The following is a 26282-nucleotide window of genomic DNA, read 5'->3' as shown; positions in this document are numbered from 1 at the left end:
CAGGAAGCTGCAGAAAGACAGACAGACAAACAAGCTCCCGCGATCGGCCCGGCAGAAAGAGCACACCCTATACTCTAGCGGCTGGTATTCCAGGTACCAGAGTCACCCCCAGACACCTGTCTGTGTCCATCTTCTTCCTCTTTTGCCTTTTCCTTCCCTGGCCCTCCTTTCTTCTCCTTTTCTTCCTCTTCCCTTCCTCTCCCCCACTCTTAGTCTGTCTCCTCTCTCTGTCTCTCTCTTCCTCTCTTTCCATCTTCTTTGGGCTGGTCTGACTTGTCCAGAGCAGCCTGCTGAGTCTCTGCAGTGTCTTTCTTAATCCCTGTCCTCCTCTCCCTTCCCCCCTTTTCCTTCTTTCTCTCTCTCTCTCTTTCTCTCTCGCTCCTTCTATCTCTGGTTCCGTCCTTTGGTCTCTTTTCTTGAAGTAGTCGCCCGTTGGAGGGGAGCCGGATTGTGCCCTGCCCTGCCCAGCCCAGAGGAAGCTGGTATGATCGTAGGAAAGACAGAGAGGTGGTTGAGGAGGGGAGGCCAGCTCACTCCTACCTCCCTACACATAGGGACCCATGTTTCACTCCCACCCTCTGGTACCTGGAAGTCTCAAGCCTTACCTCCCACCCTCAGCACCATGCCCAGCTGCTGCTGGTGGGAGGAGAAGGGAGTGTTGGGGGTTCAGGGAGAGGTGGGGGAGAGCCTGTAACTGGGCTGACCACATGCAACTTCCTGTGGCTTTGGAACCCCTGTTATCTAGAGACCCCGCCTGTCTCCGGTCGCAGGAGATGCTGTGCGTCGCAGCTGTCGTCTGTGCTTTGTGCAAGCCTGTTCATCTGCTTCGTTCCATCTCTCCCCGTTTGGTTCTCTGTCTCTCTCCCTTCCTCTCCTGCCCCACTCCCATCTTCGGCCCGCCTTATGGTTCTCGGCTCCCCGTGCTCCTCTTCCCCGTCCCTCTGGGCATGTGGGGTGGTCCCCCGCTGCGCTGCTGGTGTTGATAACTGCTTTGTTTCTGATTGATCTCAGCTATCTGGGCAGTGTTGTCGAGACAAGCCTCTCCTCAGCTCAATAGGTAAGGGAGCTCCGCGGCCACCCGGCTGGGGCCGGGGCGGGGGCTGGGGGGAGCGAGCGGGAGGATGGACAGACTGACTGACGGGGCTTTGCCAGGGCCATCGCTTCCTTTAAAGGGGAATTAGAGGGGAAAAGCCTAACCAGATCCCCTCTGGTTACCCCCGTCTTTGGGGAGGTAACTTTGACTCCTTCTGCCTCCCTCCTCCCTACCCCCTTACCCCACCTGCTCTTGGCTTCTGAGTTCTCCACTCAGAATTGCCTCAACAAGCCTGCCAGGTGGAAGGAACTCTAGGGCTACCCCAGTGTTACTTTTGACCTTCCCACCTTCTACACAGTAGCCCCTTCCCAAAGTCTCCAGGAGAGATTCCCTTATTCTAGGTACTCCCTTCCCCGTACAGCACACAACCTGTCCACCGGCATGTAAAAGTGGTCCCTTGGGAGCCTGGATGTACCATTTAGATCTAGACTGCATGGGATCTGCTTTGCATCTCTCCATCCTTGGAAAACTCTGGGGCTACTTAGACCCCTTGGTTAATCCTTTGTCCAAGTTTCCAAAGAAACACTAGGTATGGCTACTGGAAGACTTGGCTCTCCCCCTGAAGCCCCTCCCCTTTAAGGCTCCTTGCTGAAATGCCATTGGTACCATCCTTTTGAATTTGGGCTCTCTGGACCTAGAGCTGTCACAGCTTTTTTCCATTAGTGATAGTACCGGGCAAGGATACTTGTAGGCATATTTGGCTGAGGGCAGGGCATTGTTCCCAATTCGGTTTTTTTTTTTTTTTTGGTGTTCCTTTCCTCTACCAACCTACTCTCAGTCATGTATATGTGTCCTTCCCCTTACTGGACAGGTATGTTTGCAGGTGCCCATAGCCACAGGGCAGGAGAGCTACTCAGTTCAAATCCCTCCGCAGAGAGCTCTGGGAGGAGTCTTTTTGGGTGCTTCATAAGATAGGACCTTAAGGGCCTACCCAAACAAAGAGAATTTTTTTTTGGGGGGGGCAGGCTATGGGCCTGCCTGATTTTGGACTTTCTTCCTTCTGGTGATTAGCAGGGGCTCTCCATCTTCTGTTTCTAACATGGGCTTACTCCTCCAAATAGGGACCTCAGGGCTTAGGTCACTTGAAGGGATCTGGAGATGCCAGAGAGTTCCCCTCTCTACCAGCCACAGAAGAAACCTCTTCTGGTCATGGCCTTCCTTCTTTCCAACCTTAGGCAGGCATTAGAGAGCATCCCCTGTGATCAGACTGCTGGACATGTTGGTCTGGATGAAGGAAGCCTGGACTTCCCCTCTGTCCAGAGTTAGTAAGGGTGAGTGATTATCTCCAATCAGAGAGGACTGAGGGCTGATAAATCCTTTTCAGTAATAAGAGTCATCTATGATAAAGTGGAAAATCTTGCCATTTCTTTATGATCTGGGGCTATAAAATTGTCAGCAACCAAGGGTGCTGAAATTGTGTGTGGGGCCAACTGGGTGTTATACTGCAGTCATTAACATTAGGGGAGGATACTGAAGGACTGGTGGAGTGCTTTATGAGCTCACCTGCCCCAGGGGCCTCCTGCCAGTCTTGTATACCAGAGCTTTCAAGTGAGTGATTGAACTGTCACCCCCCTCCTCCCCTCTCTCCCCTATGATCCCTTAATTTTCTTGCTCCAGAGCATCTCTTGGGACATGGGAGCCTCTAGGGACCAGCTCAGCTTTCACTACAGTTTCCCAAGGGTGGTTCAGCTCTGCTATTTTTCCAAATGATACAAGGAACTTGACTGCCCCTCCACAGCCCCATTTCTTGACTTTCCCCATTAAATCCTACCATGCCCTCCTCAGACCATGCTGATCTGAGACAGCTGAGATGCCATCTCATTGTAGTGTCAAACTTAGAAATGGTGTTTGTGAACATGCCAATGCTTTCTCCCTTTCCCCTCTGCTCCACCCCCCACCCCTCTTCTTCACCCAGGAGACACCACCAGGTTAGGACAGCCTCTTTGTCACCTTCCCAAGCTAGATACTTCATGATTCTGGGGGGTGGCAGGAGCCAAGCTTACTCTCCTACCTGTGGAAACTCCTTTGGGTTTTGATAGCTGCTGGAACCATTTGTTAGTCTCTAGGTTCCCCTTTAAAGTGGTCTTCATGCTCTGCATGTGTTTCCACTTGGTCTTGCTTAGAATAAGTTGTGACATATCTTGTCTACATTCATTCTCTTTCTCCCTTTTTCTTCCTCCTCCCCAGCCATGTGGTTGTTTTCTCCATCTTGCTCCTTTCCCTTTTCCCCTCCTTTCTCTTTTTCTTTTCACCTCCTGTCTCCAAATGGCGAGTTGGGAGTTGTGTAGTGTGGATCAGTCATTTTTACAGACTTGTAGAAGTCCATGCTGTTTTCTCAGTTCACTCTCTGTTACCAGTGGCACCTTCCCCCCAACTCCCTCCCTTCCCCTAATTCCTGTATCAGTTAATCATGACCATGGTGTTGTCATGTCCTAACAGTGGGGACAGAAGCAGACATGTGAGCTCTTTCTTTACCAACCAAGGTCCCCTTACATTGTTCAGTAAGCCACATAAAGGACCTGTCTTAGCTGAACTTTTCATATTATAGCATCCTGACCATCTCCATCCAGGTTCCCAGGGCTGGGTGTAGGACCAGTTGTAAATATTACCCTACCCTTCAGGCTCATTCCAGTTTGACTTCTTATTTGGAAAGAAGCCAGAAAGCCATCAGCTCTTCCTCTGAATCCTGTGACTGAGTCTTTGATTTGGAGATCAAGAAGTCCTGTTTTTCTGAATCCAATTACTTGATTTTGGGATCAGCAACTCTTACTCTTTGGTCCTATTACACATACACACACACATCAGATGGATACCACTTTGTGGTTATGCAAGGGACTATATACCTGAACACATGACTTCCTTTTTTTGGCCTTTATTTTGAACAATTACATTTTCTTTGCTTTAGTTTCCCTATCTATAAAACCAGGCTTCTAGGTTAGTGTCTAAGTTGTTTGGGAGCCATGAAGAAGAGTCAGTATCGTATATCAGCATCCTACAGTTTCTTCTTGTTGTCTTGGTGCTGGAGGAGACCCAGAAGATAGTTTGTGCCAAGCTGAGTTAACTTTGAGAGTCTTTGAAAAAGTTCTCATTGGCCTAAGTAGAATTCAGCTTTGCTTCACTAACTTTTAAAGCCCACCTCAGCTACTTTAGGAGAGTTTGGAGAGAGAGCAGCTGAAAATACTAACTTCTTTGGAGTCATAGGAAGAGTGAGGTAGAGGTTGTAAATGAAGTTCCAGGACCTTCACTCTATTGCTTGTGGATCTAATTTCAAAAAAGCTTCATAGTCTTGGTGGGTTAGAAGTCCATGTGGATTAGATTTCTTGGAATATCAGGAAAAATTCAAGATTTAGGAACCTTCTGTGTGTCAGGCCTACCTTTGCTCTATGAAAAGAAGAGTTTCTTGACATTCCCCCAGTATCCTGGAGACCTCAGGCTACCTGAAGCCAGAAATAAGGCATGCTTCTTTTTGAGAGACCAGATTTGAAATCCATTTTGACTGGGACCCACTTGTTGAGTTCACATCTCTTGGATAGTTTTGACCCTAGAGTAGAAAATTGCTCACCCAAAGTTCCTTAAAATGTCTGTTTTCTGAGACATGCCAGGAATTGAAGCCTTCTTCATTTGTGAGATCCAAAAGCTCTTTGGGAGAAAGGGTTGTGGTTTATTTCTTCTTTGGATACCCACTGCTGAACACAGTACTTGATATGGAGTAGAAAATGAATAAATTCTGGTTGAATATAATTTTCAATTCAACTTCTCTAAATTTCTCTAGATCTTAGGCAGGATTGAGCTGGGAAGCTAGGAAGGAGTCTCAATGAAAAACTGTACTTTGTTTACTGATTTCTAAAGCCCTTCCAGTGCTTCAGGTGGATGCCTCTTCAGGGCAACTGATTTAGGCTGGGACATGTTTCTTTTTGGTTATTATTGTGGATAGTTATTTTATCTCCCGCCCTCTAAACTCTCCATCTTTGTTTTTTTCTTTTGCACTGAGATTTATGTTTGTGGACCCAAAGAATCTTATCTGTTATATTTTGGTATTTGAGTCCAGAATCAAGAGAGGAAATGTAGAGAGCAGGCATCCTGGAATGGAATGGTTGAAATCTGACTGTCTCACAAGTGGGAATGGAGTTACCCCTCAGGGTACTACTTTTACCCAGAAATGTTTGTAGTTAGAACATCAGCCAATTTCCATCTTCCTGGTCCCCTCTGACACTTGCTGTTGCAACAGAAGTGTTTTCTGTGTCTTAGGTCATGGGTCAAACATAATATGAAGGTACTCAGGTCAGATTGTTCTCTAGTGAAATTTGTTACCTCTTTCCTCTTAGCAGAATCAGCATTTGAATTTGATGGGGTAAATAATTTGAGGAGGGATACAATTTAATCTGAAAAATGGTGAATGTTTGTTGACTTGAAGAGCCGATAGTTAATCTTTTAGTTTTTCCCATTTGGGAAAATCTATTACAGTAGTTGTGGACGGGCCTTTTTATTGATTTTCATTATGGCATTGTGACTCACTCTCATTTAGATGTGGAGAATCCTATGCACAGAACTGTCTCACTTATTGTCACATGCCTAATCAAACTGTGTGATCTTTTAATTTGAAGACTGCTTTCAGGGCTGGGTCACTAAGATATAGGTGGGAAGGGAAGGGCTTTTTAATTCTTCTCCTTCAGAGGTGGTGCTAATGTGGGGTTGGCGATAGACATTTAGCCCATGTTAGGTTCTGGTTTATCTCCATCCCCTACACCTCCTCTAAAATGTCCTTATTCCCTCTTCAATTATAGCTGTATGGGAGCTTAGGGGACCACCAACACTAAGGAAGAGCTGGAATTGTAGTAGGGGGAATAGTCAAAGCTGTAAAGATAATAGCCAATAATTAATAATTGTAATAGCTAACATTTACACAGCACCTATTATGTTCCAGGCACTGTGCAAAGCACTTTACACATATTATCTCATTTGATCCTCACAACAACCCTGGGAGATAAGTGCTATCATTATCTCCATTTTACAGATAAGAAAACAGAGAAGAGTTATGTGACTTGTCTAGGGTCACTCAGCCAATAAATGTTTGAGGTCATATTTGAACTCAGGTCTTTCTGACTCCAGACCTAGTGCTCTATCCACTGTGCTACCTAGCTGCTGGATGTCAGGTCATGATTGTGGGATATCACAAATTCATCTCTCTTCCTCCTAGTCAAAGTTTTGTGAAAGGGGAGGTTATGTGTATTGGAATTTTGAATATTTGGGGTGAAAGCCTATACTCAAAACAGTTCCTCCTTCTAATAGAATGGCAGGGCTTATTGGGTACGTGTGTGCACATGCCACATGCTTGGATACTGGTATCAGAGCTGACCTCAGGGTGTGGTATAGCAGAATCCTGACTGTGATGGAGCATAAAGAGTCTTGAACCAGATGGAGGAAATTTGATTTTTAGGCCTAGCTTTGTCACAAGCTTATAGGGCTATGTTGGGCTAGCTACTACACTTCCGTGATCTGTACCTCAGTTTTCTTATATATAAAAACGAAGCTAGGCACTGTCCAAAGTACTCTCTCACTCTGTGATTCTCTGCCCACCATGCAGCCATTCTCCTCTTGGCGACCAGGAAGCTGTGCTGTGACTCGGAGAAGTAGCTATCAAGGAACGTGCTGTGTGGTGCAGGAGAAAGACAGCTAGATTTGACATCAGATGATCAGGGTTCAAGTCTCTGCTCTGGAACCTTGGGTGGGTCACTTAACATTAGCTAAGTGAGGATTAAGATGAGGAAACATCAGTTTCCTCATCTCTCAAATGAGGGAGCCCTGAAGGTCCCTTCTAGCTCCCAATCTCTGATCCCAAGAAAGTGGCTCTTAGGTTGTACATAAAAAAAGATCAAAGTCATAGACAGTAGTGAAATATAAGCAAGAGGGCAAGAGGGGCTGTTTTGTTACACCCTCTCACCAAGGCCTTGTACATCTCAGGTACTTCATAAATACTTATTGAATTGAATTTAGTAAGTTCCTAAAGGAACTCCACACCTTACTTTTAAGCAAAGCAGCTAGAATTGTTCCTCCCCAATTTAATACAACTCATCTAGCTTCCTATTATGATTGTGTCTGCCTTTTCTCTTTTAGACTGCTTTTGACATTCATTTTATCCAGATTTCACAAAAATATTGTGTAGGTGCACACAATATAATACATGCTACACTCTCTTACCCTTAGGGATGACTGTCATTGGATAGCATTGCCGGACCAGAAGACCTCTAAGGACTCTTCCATTTCTGTACTTCCCTGAGAATATGAGTTTTTCCCTAACCCATTACTGTCAGTAGAAAACTGTCTTCCCCCTCTTCCCTTTTTTTCTTCAATCCCTTGGTTGATTTCTCCCTAAATAAACTGGCAATGGTTTCTTTCTTACAATCTCTGGGTAGACTAATCATGCTTTAACAGACCTTCCATCTCCACTCTCTTTGGCCATTGTATCACCTTAAGTTGCGCAGATTCTAATTAGATCAAGCCCTTTCTCTAACTATGAAATAGGTCACAGAATCCCTGGGCCCATGGATATGAAGGAGAGAGAACAGAAAAAGACCCTTCCTCACTCCCATCATATTCCCTGGCATATCTGTAACCATTATCAATTGAGTGTTCATTGGGTATTGACACCGATATGAGGTGCCAGGGGTTCGCCTAGATTTCCAGGAAGGCAGGTGATTTCACATTAAGCAGAGCTTAATAGACACCTGCCAATGGAAGTGGGCTGAAAAAATTGGGAACACTGGCTAAAAAACAGAATTATGTAGTGGAGAGAATGCTGGTCTTGGGAGTCAGGAGACATGGGTTTAAGTTCTCTTCCAGGGGCTTATTGGTTATATGACTTTGGGCTAGTCACTTGCTTCCTCAGAGCCTCAGTTTCCTCTTCTGTTAGATGGGGTTGATAATATGGTAACTTCCTACCTTAGAGGGTTGTGGTGAGGAATAGAGCTTTGCAAAGTCGTCAAGTGCTATATTAAGTGAGTTGTCTGCTGTATGTTATTGTATTGTTAGACTCTACCTATGTGAGTTATTGTTGTATTGTTAACCCTTACATGTGTGAATTACTGTAGTTTGTTGTTGTATTGTTGGCCCTACCTATGTGAGTTATTGCTGTATTGTTAGCCCTCATATGTATGAGTTATTGTAGTTTGTTGTTGTATTGCTAACTCTGTATATGTTAATTTTTGTTGTTTGTGGTTACTATTGATCCCCTTCCCTGACCCAGCCCTCTGAGTCATGAACAGGACTTCCAGAGACCTCTGGTTTATATACTCTACTTGTACCTATTCCCCTCTTTAATGCGGACATCTAGCTATGGCTGGCAAAGGGTTAAGGGGATGCCAGAGAAATGTTGGCATCTGATAGATGGTTTCTGCCTCTGGCTGCTCACCTCTGTCCTGCAATCAGATGGATGTGAAGAAGCCTTGTGGGACTGGGTCTTAGAAGCCCGTGGCTTCTTTTGGATGTGATGTCTCTCCCTTAGCCTTGGGGCTGCCCTTCTTTGGAGGCTGGGGGAAGGAGGAGCACAGTGCTGCATGCCAGTCATCTGGGCTGGGGTTACCTACCATCCACTTCACCGCACCTCTTGCCTTTTCTCTCAGAGGACTTTCCTGCCAGGTATTCCAGGAACTTCAGACATCGGAGATACTTCCCCTTCTGACCCTTCATTCCTCACGGCTTATGGGCAGTGCTGAAGGGGCTCTCACTGTGCTAAAGTCAAGGTTTCTATTTTTCAGGACCTTCTGATTCTCCCACAGATTGGTTTCCTTCTACAGGAACTTGCTGGAGTTGGGATTCAGGAATAGCTGATGCTTGTTGCAGAGTTCTCTACTTTCCTTGAGCACAGGAAGGGAGGGAGGAGGTGCAGATGGACGTGGTGGTGGGGAGGTCTTTTTAGTGGAAAGACTGGAGTCCAGGAGATAGCAAGGAGAACCCAGCCTCTACAGAACTGCTCTTCTCTGCTTCCATATGGGACAGCCAATCAACTTCATTCTTGAGAGGCTCACTTCCTGAGGGAAAAGTCAGTCATGCTGACCAGTATTTATCTGTCTTTCCTTCCTTCCAGAACACATCCATCTGCACCCGGGAATTCTGCTGCACCTGAGAGGCTTGAAGCTCTGAAATACCAACGGATAAAGAAGCCCAAAAAGTCAACCAAGGGTTCCTCGAAATCCAAAAAGCGATCCGGTGAGTTGTGGGGAAGAGTCCTATTCTTTCAATTGCTGACTCTGTGGGCATTTAACCTGGAAAAGAAAAAGTTAAGGAGGTCAAGAGACCTGTGTTCACATTTTTGAAAGGCTGTCTGTCATGTGGAAGGAGGGGATGAGACTTATTCTGGAGCGGCGGGTAGAAGTTGTAAAAAAGGCATATTAGAGGAGACTAGGGGGGCGGAGTCAAGATGGTAGAGTAGAAACAAGATTTCTGTGGGGCTCCAGCTTCCAACTCCTCCAACTTATGTAAAAGGTGACTGAACAAACTCTGGAGCTACAGAACCCACAAAATGACACAGAGGAGCTGACCTCCTACTGAGGATAGCCCAGCAAGCCGGTAGCAATTGGCCAGCACAGTGTGTTGGGAGCTGAGCCCAGCCCCACGTGAGCCAGAGGTTTTAGCCTCAGGGACTTCAGTTCACCAGCAGCTGTGGCAGTTTCCAGAATTATCAAACCATAGATGCTAAGGACAAAGTGAGAGGTCAGTGCAGTGTGGACTTTGTGAACTGGGGTTTGGGAGTGCAGTCAGGCCTTTACCCCCTGGAGGGAGAAGCAGCTGAAGTGCTGTGGCCATGCAGCTGCCGCCATGTGGCTGCTTCAGAACTCCTGGTCTGCAGATTGTAGGGGGACCAAGTGACCAGTCTGAGGGGTAAGTCTGAGGGGTAATTGCTCTTGCTTTAACCTGCTTGGATCTGGATTGTGGTCTAGGGTGGAGGTCCTGGGATGCATGACCAGTTTGCCAGAGTGTGTGGAGGCTTCAGAGAAGGCACCCAAATAATAGCTCCAGCAGTTGAGAAAACCCCAACTGGGACAAAGCCCCCTGCTCTGGTAGCAGAGTTCTACTGTGGCAAAAAGCTCAAAAGTTGAGTAATTGAGTGGCAACATGAGCAAACAAGGGAAACAAGACAAGCACAGCGGTACGACTCTGGATTCCTTTTTTGGGGACAAAAAGGATCAAAGCATGGAACAGAAGAAAGACAGAGAAGTCAGAACTCCTGTACCAAAAGCTTCCAAGAAAAAAAACAAGCTGCTTACAGGTCATAGAGGAATTTAAGAAGGATTTTGAAAACCAAATAAGAGAAGTCGAGGAAAAATTGGGAAGAGAAATGAGAATGATGCAAGAAAATTATAAAATGAGAGTCAACAACCCGACTGAAGAAAATAACACCTTAAAAAATAGACTAACTCAAATGGCAAAAGAGCCTCAAAAAGCCAATGAGGAAAAGAATGTCTTAAAAAGCCAAATTTGTCAGATGGAAAAAGAATCTCAAAAGCTCACTGAAGAGAATCATTCCTTCAGAACTAGATTGGAGCAAATGGAAGCAAGTGATTTTATGAGAAATCAAGATACTATTAAACAGATCCAAAAAAATGAAAAAAAATAGAAGGCAGTGTGAAATAGCTCATTGGAAAAAAACCACTGACCTGGAAAATAGATCCAGGAGAGGTAATTTAAAAATTATTGGACTACCTGAAAGCCATGATCAAAAAAAAGAACCTAGAAATCATCCTCCAAGAAATTCTCAAGGAAAATTGCCCTGATGTTTTAGAACCAGAGGGCAAAATAGAGGTTGAAGAAATTCACCAATCACCTCCTGGAAAAAGATCACAAAAAGAAAACTCCTAAGAGTATTATAGCCAGGTTCCAGAGTTCCCAGATCAAGGAGATAATATTACAAGCAGCCAGGAAGAAACAATTTGAATACTGTGGAAACACAATGAGGATAGCACAAGGTCTGGCAGTTTCTATACTGAGGGATCAAAGGGCTTGGCATATGATATTCTGGAGGTCAAAGGAGCTGGGATTAAAACCAAGAATCACCTACCCAGCAAAACTAAGTATCATGTTTCAGGGGAAAATATGGTCATTCAGTGGAATAGAGGACTTTCAAGCATTCTTGTTGAAAAAGCCAGAGTTAAATAGAAAATTTGACATTCAGATACAAGAAGCAAAAGAAGGTAAACAGGGAAAAGAAATCATATGGAACTTATCAAAGTTGAACTACTTACATTCCTACGTGGAAAATGATAATTGTAACTTATGAAACTTTTCTAAGTATGAGAATAAGTTGAAGGGGATAGAAATGTGTGTGTATATGTATACATACATATATATGTCAATATAGGAGGGTATATGGCTGTATGAATACATGTGTGAGTATGTGTATATACGTGTACAGGTATACATAGACAGATGGTACAGGACCAGTTGAATAGGAAGAGATGATACTTAAAAGGTGAAATTAAGGGGTGAGAGAGGAATATAATGAGAGGAGATGGGGAGAGATAGAATGGGGTAAATTATCTCATATAGAAGAGGCAAAGGAAAACTGTTACAATGGAGAGGAAGAACAGGAAGGCAAAAGGGAATAAGTCAACCTTATTCTCAATGAATTTGGCTTAGGGAGGGAATAACATACACGCTAAATAGAGTATCTCACCCTATAGGAAAGTAGGGGGAAAGGGGATGAGAGGGGGAATGATGGAAGGGAGGGCAAGCTGGGGGGGGGAGGGAAGTAGGAAGCACCCACTTTTGAAAAGGGACAGGATCAAAGTAGAGAATAGAACAAGTCGGGGGTGGGATGGGATAGAGCGAAATATAGTCAATCTTTCACAATATATTCACAATGGAAATGTTTTGCATAGCTACACATGTACAACCTATATTGAATTGCTTATCTTCCCAGTAAGGGTGGGTGACGAGGGAGGTAGGGAAAGAATCTGGAATGCAAAGGTTTAAAATCAAATGTTTAAAAATATATATTATTATTATTTTACATGTAACTGGGAAATAAGATATATAGGCACTGGGGCATAGAGATCCACCATGCCCTACTGGAAAGTCAGAGGGAGGATGGGGGAAGATATTGAAGATAGCAGATTGGGGGAGGGGATATTCAGTGGGATCACTGTTTTGGGGTGGTGGGTAGGGGAAGAATGGGGAGAAAATTTGTAACTCAAAATCTTATGGAAATGAATGATGTAAACTAAAAAAATAAAAAATAAACAACAACAACAACAACAAAAAACAAGAGACTAAATGACTAAATGGACTAAATGAATGTGGTCATTTCCAGCTCTAACACTGTATGAATCTGTCATTTGACTATAAATTAAATTACACAATATTCATAAACATTAAATCTGAAGCAAATATATTAAAAAAGGCATATTAGACATCAGGAAAAACTCCCTAACAATTAGGGCTGTCTAAGATGGAAGGACCACCTGGGAGGTGGTCCTTTTCCTTGGGAGTCTTCAAACAAAGGTTAGATGACCACTTGTCAGGTGTGTTATAGTGAAGATTCCTTTTAGGCATTAATAATGATAGTAATGATAGTGATGATAACTACCATGTTTCCCCGATAATAAGACACTGTGTTATTAATTTTTTTGGACAGAAAAACACCAGAGGGCTTATTTTCAGGGGAGGGCTTATTTTAATGAACATTGACAGCAATTTTAATAAACAGGTAAATGTGAACAAAAAAATGTACCTTTATTCAATAAGCAAATCACTGGGGAAGAACAGGATGACGCGCTCACTGCTGCAGCTCTGATTGGATGCAGCTCAGAGCGTGGCGTGCGTTTCACCGGGGGGGGGGGGGACGGTGCATACAGAGGGTACCGTAATGTAGCGTGTAGCGCAGGGGATCACCTTCACTACAGTAGCAATCTCAATAGGGCTTATTTTCAGGGGAGGGCTTATTTGAGAGGAATCTTACACAGTAAGGGGAGGGCTTATTTTCGGGATAGGTCTTATTATCGGGGAAACACGGTAGCATTTATATAGTGCTTTCAGGTTTACAAAACACTTTTACGTAGTTATTTCATTTTATCATATCAACTCTACAATAAATGCTATTATCACCCCCATTTTACAGGTAAGGAAACTGAGGCAAGCAGAAATGAAGTGACTTTTCCAGAGTCACACAGCTAGTAAGTGTCCAGTAGGATTTTAACTTGGATCTTCCTGAATCCAAGTCCAATGCTCTACTTTTTCCTTTTTTCCTTTTTTTGCTATTGTTGTTGATTAGCTGTGTCTGACTCTTTGTGACCCCATTAGGGCTTTTCTTGGCAGAGATACTGAGTGGTTTACCATTTCCTTCTCCAGTTTATTTTTGTGATGAGAAAACTGAGGCAAAGAGGGTTAAATGAGTTTCCCAGCATCACACAGCTATTAAGTATCTGAGGCTGGATTAGAACTCAGGTTCTCCTGACTCCAGGGCTGGCTCTCTATCCACTGTGCCACCTAGCTGCCCCTCTATTACCTAGGAATAGACTAGATAGATGGTAACTGAGGTCTCTTTCTTTCTTTTTAAAAAGTATTTTATTTTTTCTAATTACATGTAAAAACAATTTTAAAATTTTGTTCTTATAAGAATTTTGAGATCCAAATTTTCTCTCTCCCTCTTTTCTCCTCTCCTTGAAGAGGTAAACAACTTGATATACATTATACATGCACAATCATGTAATACACATTTCCATATTAATCATGTAAAAGAAAACAGACAGAAAACCCAACCCCCCCCAAAATAAAGAAAGCTTAAAAAAAAGTATGCTTTGATTTGTATTCAGACTCCATTAGTTCTTTCTCTGGAGGTAGATAGCATTTTTAATAATAAGTCCTTCAGAATTGTCTTGGACCATTGTATTGGTGAGAACAACTAAGTTGTTCACAGCTGATCATCGTACAATACCAGTGTATACCAACGTATATACCATTCTCCTGGTTCTGTTCACTTCACTTTGCATCAGTTCATGTAAGTCTTTCCAGGTGTTTCTGAAAGCATCCAACTCATCATTTTTGTAGCACAAAGTATATAATCATAATCATATATCGCAACGTGTTCATCTATTCCCCAATTGATAGGTATCCCTTCAATTTCCTATTCTTTGCCACCACAAAAAGAGCCGATATAAATATTTTTTGTACATATAGGTCATTTTACTTAAAAAAAATCTCTTTGGCATACAGACCTAGTAATGGTATTGCTGGGTCAAAGGGTATGAATGATTTTATAGCCTTTTAGGCTATAAATTTATTTTCAGAATGGTTGCATCGGTTCACAACTACATGAGGTCTCTTTCAGTGCTCAAATTTTGTGATTCTGTTTTCCACTGTCTATTCTGTCTGTTTTTAAATTCTTTCCTGGGTATTATGTCACTGTGAATTCTACTGTTAGATTCCCTCAGATCTGAATTCTTTGGAGTTTCTCTCATTTTAGACTTTGGACATTTTCTCTGGCTGTCCCCTCCCTTCATCTCCTCTCTCTCTCCTCATCTCTGCCTCCTGACTTCTGGCTAATTTCAGCCAAAATCCCACCTTCTACTGGAAGACTTCCCTAAGTCCTATAAATTCCAGTGCCTTCTCTCTATTAATTATTTCCTGCTTATCCCATATGTAGCTTGTTTGCACATAGTTATTTGCCTATTGTTTTCCCCACTAGATTGCAAGCTCCTTGAGGACAGGGGCTATCTTTTTCTGCTTTGTATCTCTTAGCGGCATGCTTCAAAAATACCTATAGACTGATTAACTCTTTTTTGACAATATAATTACCCTGTACTTTTCTTTCCTATCATTTCAAGACTTGCATTGTTAATATGGAAATTGGTACACGTCTTTCCCTGATTCATAATACTTGTTCCATGGCGTCTTCTCCTTGGCCCAGACGTTAGTACCTTTGTTGGGTTGTGGTTCATGTTTACCCAATAAGGTTTGGAGAGTGCCAGACAGAGGTCAAAAGTAATCAGAAGTATAGCCTTAGACCAATAGGTCTAGGTACCTATTGGGACTCTAAAAAATGCTCCTTTAACATTTATCAGCCATTTGAGTTTTTCCAGTGACTTTTGATAAACTTGGATGAGTGACAAAGGAAGACTGTGGATCATTATGTTTATTTAGACCAGGGATTCTTAACCTGGAGTCCATGAGTTTTTTTTTTATTGGTATATTTTGATAACTGTATACCTCTCTGCTGGCTTCCTTTAAGTCGTAACTAAAAACTCACCTATATGAAGCCTTCTCTAAACCCTCTTAATTCATAGATCTTTCCTTCTTTTAAAATGTCCTATTTATCCTGTATATAGCTTTCTTTGTATATATTTGCTTGCATGTTATTTCCCCTATGAGATTGTAAACTCCTTAAAGGGCAGACACTGCCTTTTGCCTCTTTTAGTATCCTCAGCACTTAGCACAGTGCCTGACACATAGTAGGTACATGTTTGTTGAACCGAATTGAATTTCAATATTATTTGGTCCCCTCAAGGTCTTTTGTATTTTATTTTATTCATCTAAAAACATTTTTTCCCATAAGTATCCATAGTCTTTACTAGACTGCCCAAAGGGTACTGACATAAAAAGGTTAAGAATCCCTGCATTAGAACTTGAAAAAATCATGCACTTAGACCTCTGGGATGGCTTAGGCCAAGTACTTCTCTGAGTGAGGGTAAAAAAACAAGAAATCTTCAACAGAACCATCTATCTTGAGAAGTCTGTGACTAATTCTCTTTCACATAGGTTTCCTGCAGTATAATCACACCCATTCTACTGATGAGGCTCAGAAAGGGAAATTACTTCTCTAAAATCACATAGATATCCCAGTGGTGATTATGGGACCCAATCCCATGTGCAGCATTAGTTGAAGGAAATGAGAATAGTTAGAATGGAGTAGAAGAGTTTTGGTGGGGGTAGGGATGGGGACAGGGGGGAGGGGGAAAGGGGGACACAGGATTTCATTATTCAGATATTTGAAGAATTGTCATAGACAAGAGTGATTAGATTTAATCTGCTTGGTAGATTTAAGAAAAACCTGGGAAGACTTATATGAACTGATGCTAAGTGAAGTAAGCAAAACCAGGAGAACATTGTCTACAGTACTAGTAACATTGTGTTGTTACATGCATAACCTATATCGAATTGCTTGCCTTCTCAATGAGGGGTGGGGATGGGGAGGGAGGAAGGGAGAGAATTTGGAATTCAAAGTTTTAAAAACAAATGTTAAAAATTGTTTTTATATGTAACTGGGGAAAAATAAAATACTAAAAGAAAAACCCAACAAAACCAATTAAACCCAAACCCAGTAACATTGCGTGGTTATCAACTACAATTGACTTAGATCCTCTCAGTAATATAACAGTCCAAGACAATTCCAAAAGACTCAAGGTGGAAAATACTATTTACATCCAGAGAAAGAATTGGAGTGTGAATACAGATTGAAGTATACCATTTTCACTTTTTTTCATGGTTTCCCCCCTCCCCCTTTTGTTCTGTTTCTTCTTTTACAGCATGACTAATGTGGAAATATGTTTTACATGATTGCACATGTATAATCTATATCAGATTGTTTGCCACCTTGGGGAAGGGGCAAAGGGAAGGAGGGAGAAAAATTTGGAATTCAAAATCTTTCCAAAAATGAATGCTGAAAATTGTCTTTCTGTTCATCATTTCTTATAGCACAATAGTATTCCATTACATTCATATACCACAACTTCTTTAGCCATTCCCCAATTGAGGGGCATCCCCTCAATTTCCAATTCTTGTCCACCACAAAAAGAACTGCTATAAATATTTTTGTATATGTGGGTCCTTTTCCGATTTTTATGGTCTCTTTGGGATACGGCCCTAGAAGTGGTATTGCTGGGTCAAAGGGTATGCACATTTTTATAGCCCTTTGGGCATAGTTCCAAATTGCTTTCCCGAATGGTTGGGTCAGTTTAAACCTCCACCAATGAATTAATTCCAACATTCCCACATCTTCTCCAACATTTATCATTTTCCCATTTTGTCATGTTAGCCAATCTGATAGGTATGATATGGTATCTCAGAGCTGTTTTGATTTGCATCTCTAATCAATAGTGATTTAGAGCATTTTTTCATATGACTGGAAAGACTTATATGAACTGATGCTGAGTGAGGAGAGCAGAACCAAGAGAACATTTACACAGTAACAGCCACAGTGTTCAAGGACTGATTCTGATAGACTTAGCCCTTCTTAGCAATACAAGGAACTAAAACAATTCCAAAGGACACTGATGGAAAATGATGGCCACATCCAGAGAAAGACCTATGGAGTCAGAATGCAGAACAAAGTAGACTCTTTTCTTTTTATATTGTTCTTTATTTTTTCTTTCTCATGGTTTTCCCCATTCATTATAATTCTTCTATGCAACGTGATTAATACAAAAATGTGTTTAATAGGAATTTATGTGTAGAGCCCATATCAGATTGCAAGCCATCTTGGAGAGGGAGGGGGAGAAAATTTAAAACTGATGGAAGTGAATGTTGAAAGCTAAAAATAAATAATTAAAAAAAGAAAAGTGTCTTTATGTGTAATTGGAAAAAAAAACCACTATTAATTAAAAAAAAAAAAAGACTTAATTCGCTTGATCCCAGAGGGTAAAACTAGAACCAAAAGTTAAATTACCAGGATGTAGATTTTAACTTCAAAACAAAGAAGAACTTTCTAACAATTAAAGCTGTCCAGAAATGAAATCAGTTGCTTTTATAGGGCTGTGAGTTCCCTGCCTCTGGCTGTGTTAACATGGAAGCTGGACTCAGTACAACTTAACAGATAGTGCCAGAGGCTGAGTTAAGTGGAATGTTTAGACAAGACCTGGTGCTTGCCTTCCTGTAGTTTATGGTCTAGTAGGCTGGACAACCATTTCTTAGGGATTTTGTAGGAGGCACTAATGGTTCATGGGTCCCAACTGCACTAGATAATCTTTGTGATTCCTTTTTAATTCTCAGATTCCATACTTCTGTGATTCACAGAGTGACATGGTGAAAAGATTCAGGGAGTTTGCCTAAATAACTTAGGTTCCACCAAGCTTTGTGGTGCTTATGATTCATGGATTTGGGGTAAAAAAATCAGTATTTCATGTGTCAAATCAAATGCTTCTTTCCTAGGGTTGATATGAGTCATACCAGAATTGGCTTTGAAATTTCCGATTCAAGGGGCTTATTCTCCTTCTGGGTATAGAATTGATTGTTTCAAATATTCTTGTCACCTGGATTCATAGAGACTGTAAATGGGGGAAAATGTTCCTGTATTTTCATATAATCTTGCTTGTATTAATGGGGTAGGATTACTGGTTGTCTGAGTCAGGGAAGAAAAGCTCTGTTTTACAGAAATCTCTAGCTTTCTCACACTCTCATTTGGCCTTTTTGTTCCCATGCCAGGATTCTAAGGTAAGTATGTGATACTACCTCCCATCTCCCCACCACTCATGCTTCTGTGTTCTGTTTTCCTCTTCTCCTTAGACGGTTCTGCTTCCCAGGTTCAGCAACTTCCTAACTCTCAGGTACTGTGGCCCGACGAAGCTGTCTGCCTCCGAAAGAAGAAGAGACATTCTCGTCCTGATCCCTTTGCCCGCCTCTCAGACCTGTGTCATCGCCAGCTTGCTGAGGACCAGACAGCCATTCTCAACAGTGTGGACCATGATGACTCAGGCCATGCCACCTTGCTGTAGCTTAGTGCCACCTGTAAAGGTTCTAAGGGCAAGAAAATTGGTTAGGGGGATGGGGAGCAGAGGGGAGAAAGTGATCTGTAAGAAATATATATGGGGGGTGGGGGGTGGATAGAGTGGGTTTGACTGACATGGCATGGGGGTAAATTTGCTTCTTCCATCAGTAAATGGCTTGCCTTGAATTTTTGTTGTGGGAATTGTGCAAATCTTTACTCCAGTCTGGACCATTTCCTTCCTCTTCTCCTTTTGGAATAGTCTTTGGGAGAAATCCTCAATCCCTTGGCCAGTTGGCCTCACTCACAGGGCAGAGGGAGGGAGGTATAAACTGTGAGTGGAGGGTGGTGGGAAGTAATTTGAGAGTGGGAAAAGATCTCCCTAGATAGATTTTTCTCACCTCCTCCAGCTACCTTTGTGGGGGGGGTGGGGGTGGGTAAAGGAAGAAGAGGAAGCCAAATGTCTCTATTTCTCTCTTCTTCTTTTTCAGTTTTTCAAATCCTGGAATATGGTTGGGTTTCCCATTCCCGCCCCCCTTTTAAGCTTACATATGTATAGATACAGATACATATCTATATAATGTATGTGTTTCTGTATGTATATATATCTATGTTCAGATTGGTGGGTCATGCAGGTTTAAGTGCTACATGTCTTTCTTTGGTGTATGAAGGGAGAAGAAGGGGGAAAGACAGCAGACAAATGGGTATCTGTGGGTAGGATGAGCATGGGGGTTAATGGGATGCCCTAGTGTCTGTCTCAGGATTATTCCTCCTTTCAATGAAATCCACATGTTCCTGGCAGAATTGACCATTCGTCTTTGCTACTTTCTCTCATGCTGAGGAAGTATGGATCATTGCTGTTTGCCAACCATCATCCCCACCTCCTCCCTTACTACTTTTCCTAGCCCCTAGGTAAAGGAAATATGTTATGACGAGGGGCCTGGCTGGCATCTTCCTTCCATCCACAGTTCAGCCAAGGCTCCTGAGGCTCAGGCAGGAAGGCCTCTGGGTACAAACTCCATCTCATTCTTCACTCCCTCTTTGGTCATTCCAGGGCACCAAGCCCTGTGGCTGAAGGGGTCCCTTGCTCGACAGCCTGTCTACTGTGCTGAGTGCCAGGTTGCCTCAGCTCTATTTATATCCTGTTTCCAGCATGGCAGCACCCTCCCAAGTGCTACTTCAGACCAGCTGGTAGGATTCTTTCTCCCCTTCTGTGGGAGATAAAAAACCCCAGACTGACTGATCTCCACTCGTGCAGCTCTTTCAAGCGCACACCCGATGATCTTCCTCTGCCTCATGGCAAAACTTCCTTCCCAACCTCCAGCACTTATGGAATAACATTAGGTGAACCCTGAAGGCTTGAGGTTTCTTGATTTTCAGTGGGGTGGGATGAGTCACCTGACTTCCCCGCCCCCACCTTAGTTCTTTTCTTCTGGAGCTAGACCCTGGCCATCCTAGCCCTAGGGAGGAACATGTTCTCTGATCTACCTTTTGCCAAAATATTGTCTGTCCAGACTGTTAGTTTCTGGCAGTTTTGTGGCGTCATCTTGGGGTTGCTTACAGTGTATCACTTCCAAAATGGTAAGCTGCTAGCCAAGAGCAAGACAGGATGCCCTGATGGTGGTGAAGGTGGGTGGTGGTGGGGTTATTTCTCTCTCCTTTTGGCAGAGAAGGAGATTGTTACCCTGCCTTCACAGAAAGACCACCGGGCATCTTCTTGGTGCTGTAGTCTTGGTGCATTTTTAGGGTCCCAGCTTCTCCTCTGACTCCTACTTAATGCCAAGTTCTGGAGCAGTAAAATGATCAGGTCTCACATCACCTGGTTAGACGACAGTTGCCAATCGCTGGGCCCTAGAGCATGACCCTGTCCATCTGGACTGGTCTTCCCAGAACTGGGCAGTTCCATCTGCCCTGGGGCTTTTAAATTGGAGGGGAATTTATCTCCTCCACCATTGTGACAGGCCCCTGGTGCTTCTGCTTCCCAGCCCAGTGAGCCAGGGAACAGCCTTGCCTTTGGGTGGGGCTCAGCTGAAGCAATTCAAGCCACCACAATTCATTTCTAACCAAGACAAGCCTGGAATGAAAGGGATGGGGAGAATGCTACATTCTCCCACTCTGGCTATTTCTGGTCTCCACTGTCTGAGACACTTGTATTTTTGTTTGGCAACTGGGATTCTGGATGACGCTTCCATCTTGCTTCATCCAAATCCTCTCTACCCTGGCTGTCAGGGTAGCTGGTCTTCCCCAGTGAGGTCCTAGGGAAAACAGAGGAGAGAAAACTGGGTGATCCTGTGTCTTCTGTCTTGAGGCAGTTGCACCTCTGCCACTGTGCCATGCTGTGTCCTTCATTTTAGTGTCCTTGCTGGGCGATCTCAGGACATGAGTGTCACTGATGCATTGAGGAGCAGGCATAGCGTCATGTCTTAGTTAAGATTAAGGTTGGGTGAAGCCCCTGTTTGCATTCTGCCTGTACACACTTGCTTTTCTAGGAGTAGGAAGCCTAGATCACCCTTCCACAAACTTGGCCCTTTGGCCCCAGAATACCAGTATTGATGAGATAAAAACTTCTTGGCCACTTTTTTTTTGAAACTTCAAAAAAGACAATTAGATTCTGAACAACAAAACCATCCAGGGAAAGGAAGGGATTAAAACTGGGCCCAAAGGAGAGGTAATATGGGAAAGGACAAGTAAATGATGGGAAATTTAGGTGAATAGGGAAAGGTGAGAAATCTGAGGGATGAACCTTGCTCTACTCTCTGGAGTTCAGGCCAATCTGTCCTGTAAACTCCAGATCCTGGGAGTCAGTTGAATACCTCTGTTACAAGGTATCTCTCTCTCTCTCTCTCTCTCTCTCTCTCTCTCTCTCTCTCTCTCTCTCTCTCTCTCTCTGTCTCTCTCTCTCTATTTTTGGGCATGGTTGGCAAGGAGTAGACCATCTTTAGATACACTGCTAAGATTTCAATTGCAAGGAAGCCTCCTGCACCACCAGTAGTTTTGGCCTGCCAAACCCTGTTGTGCCCCTAGTAGTATATGGGAAGCATATTTCTTGCACAGTGCTAGCAAAGGGTACCTTTCCAATTGGGAAGTGTGTGACGTCCAGCATTTTCTTGATTTCCAGTATGTCTTGCTGCTCTCTCCTATGGAAGATGCAGTGGCTGGGGTGTTTGTAGCCAAGAAGCACCAGGTGTCTTTGGGCTGTAGGGCTGAAGGAGGCCCCTGGGGAGCATCTGGAGGGTGTAGTCAGACTTACTGGGCTGGGGCTGGACACTTGTTTGGGAGTCTGTGACTTTCAGTTGCTGTGGGGCATTATCTTGCTTTTCTGCAGGCCTGGCTTGGGGCTGAAGAGCCCTTGAGGCTCTGTTGGACTCCCTTGTCCGGCTGAGTCAAGCCGAGCCTGGGAATCATGGGGAGGGGGAAGGGGAGCAGTCACCTGATAAGCTGCTGAATGCTAGTTTCCTTTGGGATGTCTTGAGGTGATCTTGGAGTCTGATTTTTTTCTTAAAAAAGCAGAAAAATGCCTGATTTAGAAGGCTTTAGCATTCCTAGGTATGATTTGGGGTAGAAGAAATGAATGCTTCATGCTGCTGGACCTCTAAAATGAGCCTGTAGGCTTTTTTTTTTTTTTGGCAGGGAGTTATGTGTGCATAAACACACACGCATTTACACGTACACATGCACATACAAATCTGTTCATCATGTTCTTCTGACAAAAGCTTGGCCAGCAAGTTATATCCCTCAATCCTTACACAGGTGCTGACCCAATCTCTTCTTCCTGCTGGCAAATGCCTCTTCCCTTAGCACATCAGGCCAGACAGGGTTGGATGCTGTTTTCTGTGCCAGCCGCTAGATTTCTTCTGTGCTTTGGTATCTCCATGACCAGGCAAAAAACACAAGGCCAACCTGTGCCACCTTCCCAGGGAAGAGAGTTTTATAGAGTGGGCACGTTTTTGCCTCTTTGGAGAGTTTCCTTGAGAGCAGACAACTTTGGTTCTTCCTTCTAGGGTCTGAAGTGGGGTGGCTAGGCAAGGATGCTTTTGCCTGGTGTGATGCAGAGTGGAGATTCTGCTGACATTATTTGTTGGAGTGTGTGTGTGTGTGTGTGTGTGTGTGTGTGTGTGTGTGTGTCCATGTATGAGCATGTCTATCTCCAAACTTCCCTTAATGTCTTTTTCTTTGTCCCTGAACAATTAAAGTAGCATTAGACTTCCCAGTATATCCAAAATCCTATTCTACCTGAGATACAGAATTCCTGGCTACCATCTTGTAGGGTCTCATTTATTGCCTTACAGGGTAGAAGCTGCTTTGCGGGGAGTCCTTCCTGAGTTCCAAACATTGATCTCTCTCCTTTCTTTTTCTTTATAATACCCATAACTTCCACTCACTTTATTATTGAAGGAGATTGAAGCTAGAGAAAGAACAAAATGGATCCCAAGGGATCTTAAAGCAGAAAGTACAGGAGAGTAGATCTGAATCCTCTTATGTTTAGGGATAGGAAATAGCATTTGAGCAGGAGGTGGCAAAAACCAATAGCATCCCAGCCTTGCTCCTAATTTTCTTATTACCAGATGAGGTTGGTTTTGTGGTCATAAGACCTTGGGATTCTATGGCAAAGTAATATGACTCTATGCCCCACGTGGGTGCTAGAACATTGACCTCAAAGGTAGGACTTTGAGTACTGAGACACCATTTCCTTAACTGAGGAGTGCCTTGATTCCAGTAAGTTAACTGGGTTAGTGCCCCCCTTCCATTGAGCAGAGGATAGTCCCACAGGTATGGTGTGGGAAGGATAGGACAGCTTTACTGTGGGAAGGCTGGTGGATGGTTTTGGGTGTTTCCCTCTCCTCCATCTTATGTTGACATTTTCAATTTGGTATCCTCTGACATGGAGCTAGTGTATGTGCTGTCTCTTAACTCTCTTCCATTTTAGGGGAAAGAGGGTGGGGAGTTTCAGAGTTTTTGCTCCTGGTACATGTGTTTAAAGCACTGACTTCTCAAAAGAAGGGAATGAATTCAGGAGGCAACAATTTATGTCTCTTGATACCTCCCAGGGTTCAAACCTGGGGCTGAGGTTTGTTTTCCTGTTTGGGGGCAAATTCTTTCTGGTATTTTTAGGAAGAGCTTTTTTTTGGGGGGTGGGGTTGGGTGGGGTGGGTAGGGGTGGGAGAGGAACTGTACATAAGATGTTCAGTAAATCTGTAGAGAAACATAGGAGAAGAAAAACTAGCAATTTGTCATGGCTTGATCTATTTGCATGTAAAAGAAATTTGGGGGAGTACCGTGGAGAGCTAGTTGGAAACTAAGGAACAGGAAGAGAGAGAGTTGGGGAGTTAGAAGGAACTAGAAAGATCTCTTTTAAGACAGCTTCTCATAATTTCATCTGAAGGTAAGGGGCTCTATCCATCAGCATTCCTAGGCCTAGCTCAACCTTTGTGTTTCTATAGAAAATGGAAAATGGTATTGGATTGAAAACTGGAGACATGTTGGTAACAGGACCTTTGGGAAGGGGGTCTAGAATGACCTATTCTAGATTGGGACATCCAAGTGGCATTAGGAGCTGGGACATAGGGAGGGAATAAAATTCAGTTGCAAAGAATACATTGGAACATGGAATGCTATGGGATGTGGGACAAAGAATATTTTGAGATATGGAAAAGAGGCTGGGACCAGAGGATGGGGTAGAAGGTGAAGAGGACAAGGGACTGTCATTCTACTTCAGACATTTTCAGATGCCTTACCAGTCCTCCAAAAAGGAGCTAGAGTTTAGTGTCCCTGAACTTTGACCATCTAGGGAAATGCAAAAGGGTTAGGAGTAATCATCTTGGAAGACAGGAGAACTGGTTCTTGGAACCAGTGAACCTGAATGAAGGATGAGATTGTGTTTGAAGGAAAATTGAGGGACAGTTTGGATTTTGGGCAATTGAGGCTTTTCTTACTTATTTTGAGACCTATTGCTATGAGATTCAGCTCCAATGCAAAGTGTTCTAGCTAGAGATTTCTCCTTACAGATTCCCTTTGGAGTGCAGACTCACTTTATCCATATTTCTGCTGGGGCTATTTAGGCTTTGATCTGAAAGATTGTCCTTTCCTCTTTCTATCACCAGCTATTTACTGGTGGGATAAACTCCTTGTGACCATTTTTTATAAGGAGAAATGTCCAGGCAGTTTTTTCTCATTGTCCTGTTGGCCAAGGAACATCCCATGGTATTTGTGAGGTGGTAGGGATGTCTGGGGAAGGGGGATGGGTCTGGGTCCTCCTATCCCATAAACACTGTTTTCTCATCTTAAGAAGCAGACATCTCGCTTCAGGCCAAGAAAATTCCTCCTTGACCTTGAGCCTGGGCTTCTGCCCTCACCTTCTCCCTTCTAGACAGTCACCAATAGTCATTGTTTCTGTGTAGCAAGGCAGGGTAGACTGAAAGTGGCCTTAAGCCTGAGACCCCAGCACAGTGACAGACCCTCCTTTCCCCTCATGTCTCCCAGTTCTGCCTCCTCCTTAGTCTCGAGGTAGAATTATAAGTTTTTCTGCTTAAAACGAAATCCAGACATAAAGCTGAGGTCTAGGTCCAACTTTTACATTCTCTCTTCCTTGTTGTCTCAGAACTATGTGGCTGTGCCTTTCCTCAACTAAACCAGCCCCTTGTTGCTGAACTCCAACTTTGATTCTTGCAAAGGGATGTTAGCAAATGTAGGTAACCTCTTCAGATAACATGGGTGTTGGATTATGGAGGAGTGGGATTATAATCCGGCAATGAACTCCATTCAGAGCTGATTTCCAGCATAAACTGAAAAGTACCTCCCCTAATTTCCCAGGGGTTTTATGTGAAGACTTTCTCTAGGGGAAGGTGAAATTGTTATATACTGAAAACTAGCATTAGTGGTTTATCATGCTTCACAGGCAGCAGAGTCAGGGCCATAGGCATTACAGAACTGTGCAGACCATTAATAGTGAGTTGAAATCTGCTTTGTTTAGTGTTTGGCATTGCTTGCTAGTACGGTCTCACAGTAAGCCTGGGCTCTGAATAGGATTAGGGGGAGTAGTTCCCTGCTTTGGACCATCTGGCTGGGAAAGGAAGAGGAAATGAAGTGAAATGTGGGCTGTTCCTATCTCCTTGGCTTTTCAATTTATGTCTACCTCATGCTCCCTAGTGGTTATTAGTGGATTTGCTGAGCTTCTTGGTCTTTGAGGCACACCTTTCTTACCCTCCTCCCAGTATTCTTGGTTGTCCTGAATTCGGTTCAGGAAAGAGGCAACCTGCCTTCCCTCCCCTTCCCCATCCCCTATTTCTTCTTGGCTCCAGGGGTTCTGAACTTGTGCATGGCTTAGATGGTGTGGGGGTGGGGAAGGGGTATCAGGGAGGGGAGGTGGGTTGGTTTGGGGTTGGGGGGATTTGAATTATTCAGCCTTAGAGATGTTGCAAGCATGCTTTCTGGTGATGTTTTCACATAAGTAAGTGGAAGGGGGCAAATGCTTCCCAGCACTTTCATATCTGGGATGATGGC

At 43.5% G+C, this 26282-nt stretch overlaps 1 protein-coding gene across 1 annotated transcript in view; it reads left to right on the top strand.

Moving 5' to 3' along the window:
• The window catches only part of IGSF9B (immunoglobulin superfamily member 9B), a 77655-nt gene extending 53766 nt beyond the window's left edge, over positions 1-23889 (top strand). Inside the window, exons 19-20 of the mRNA XM_069079712.1 lie at positions 9177-9298; positions 18584-23889. Of these exons, the coding sequence (XP_068935813.1) occupies positions 9177-9298; positions 18584-18792 (331 nt within the window). The 3' untranslated portion in view covers positions 18793-23889. The remainder of the gene's footprint in view (positions 1-9176; positions 9299-18583) is intronic.
• The last annotated feature ends 2393 nt before the right edge of the window (positions 23890-26282 follow it).

This window comes from Petaurus breviceps, unplaced genomic scaffold (genome assembly GCF_028583685.1).
Source record: "Petaurus breviceps papuanus isolate PSGF00001 unplaced genomic scaffold, PetGlider_PUasm1.0 91133, whole genome shotgun sequence".
NCBI classification, from domain to species: Eukaryota; Metazoa; Chordata; class Mammalia; order Diprotodontia; family Petauridae; genus Petaurus; species Petaurus breviceps.
Note: the sequence above shows the minus strand (reverse complement) of the source record. Positions and strands in the feature narration are given on the sequence as shown.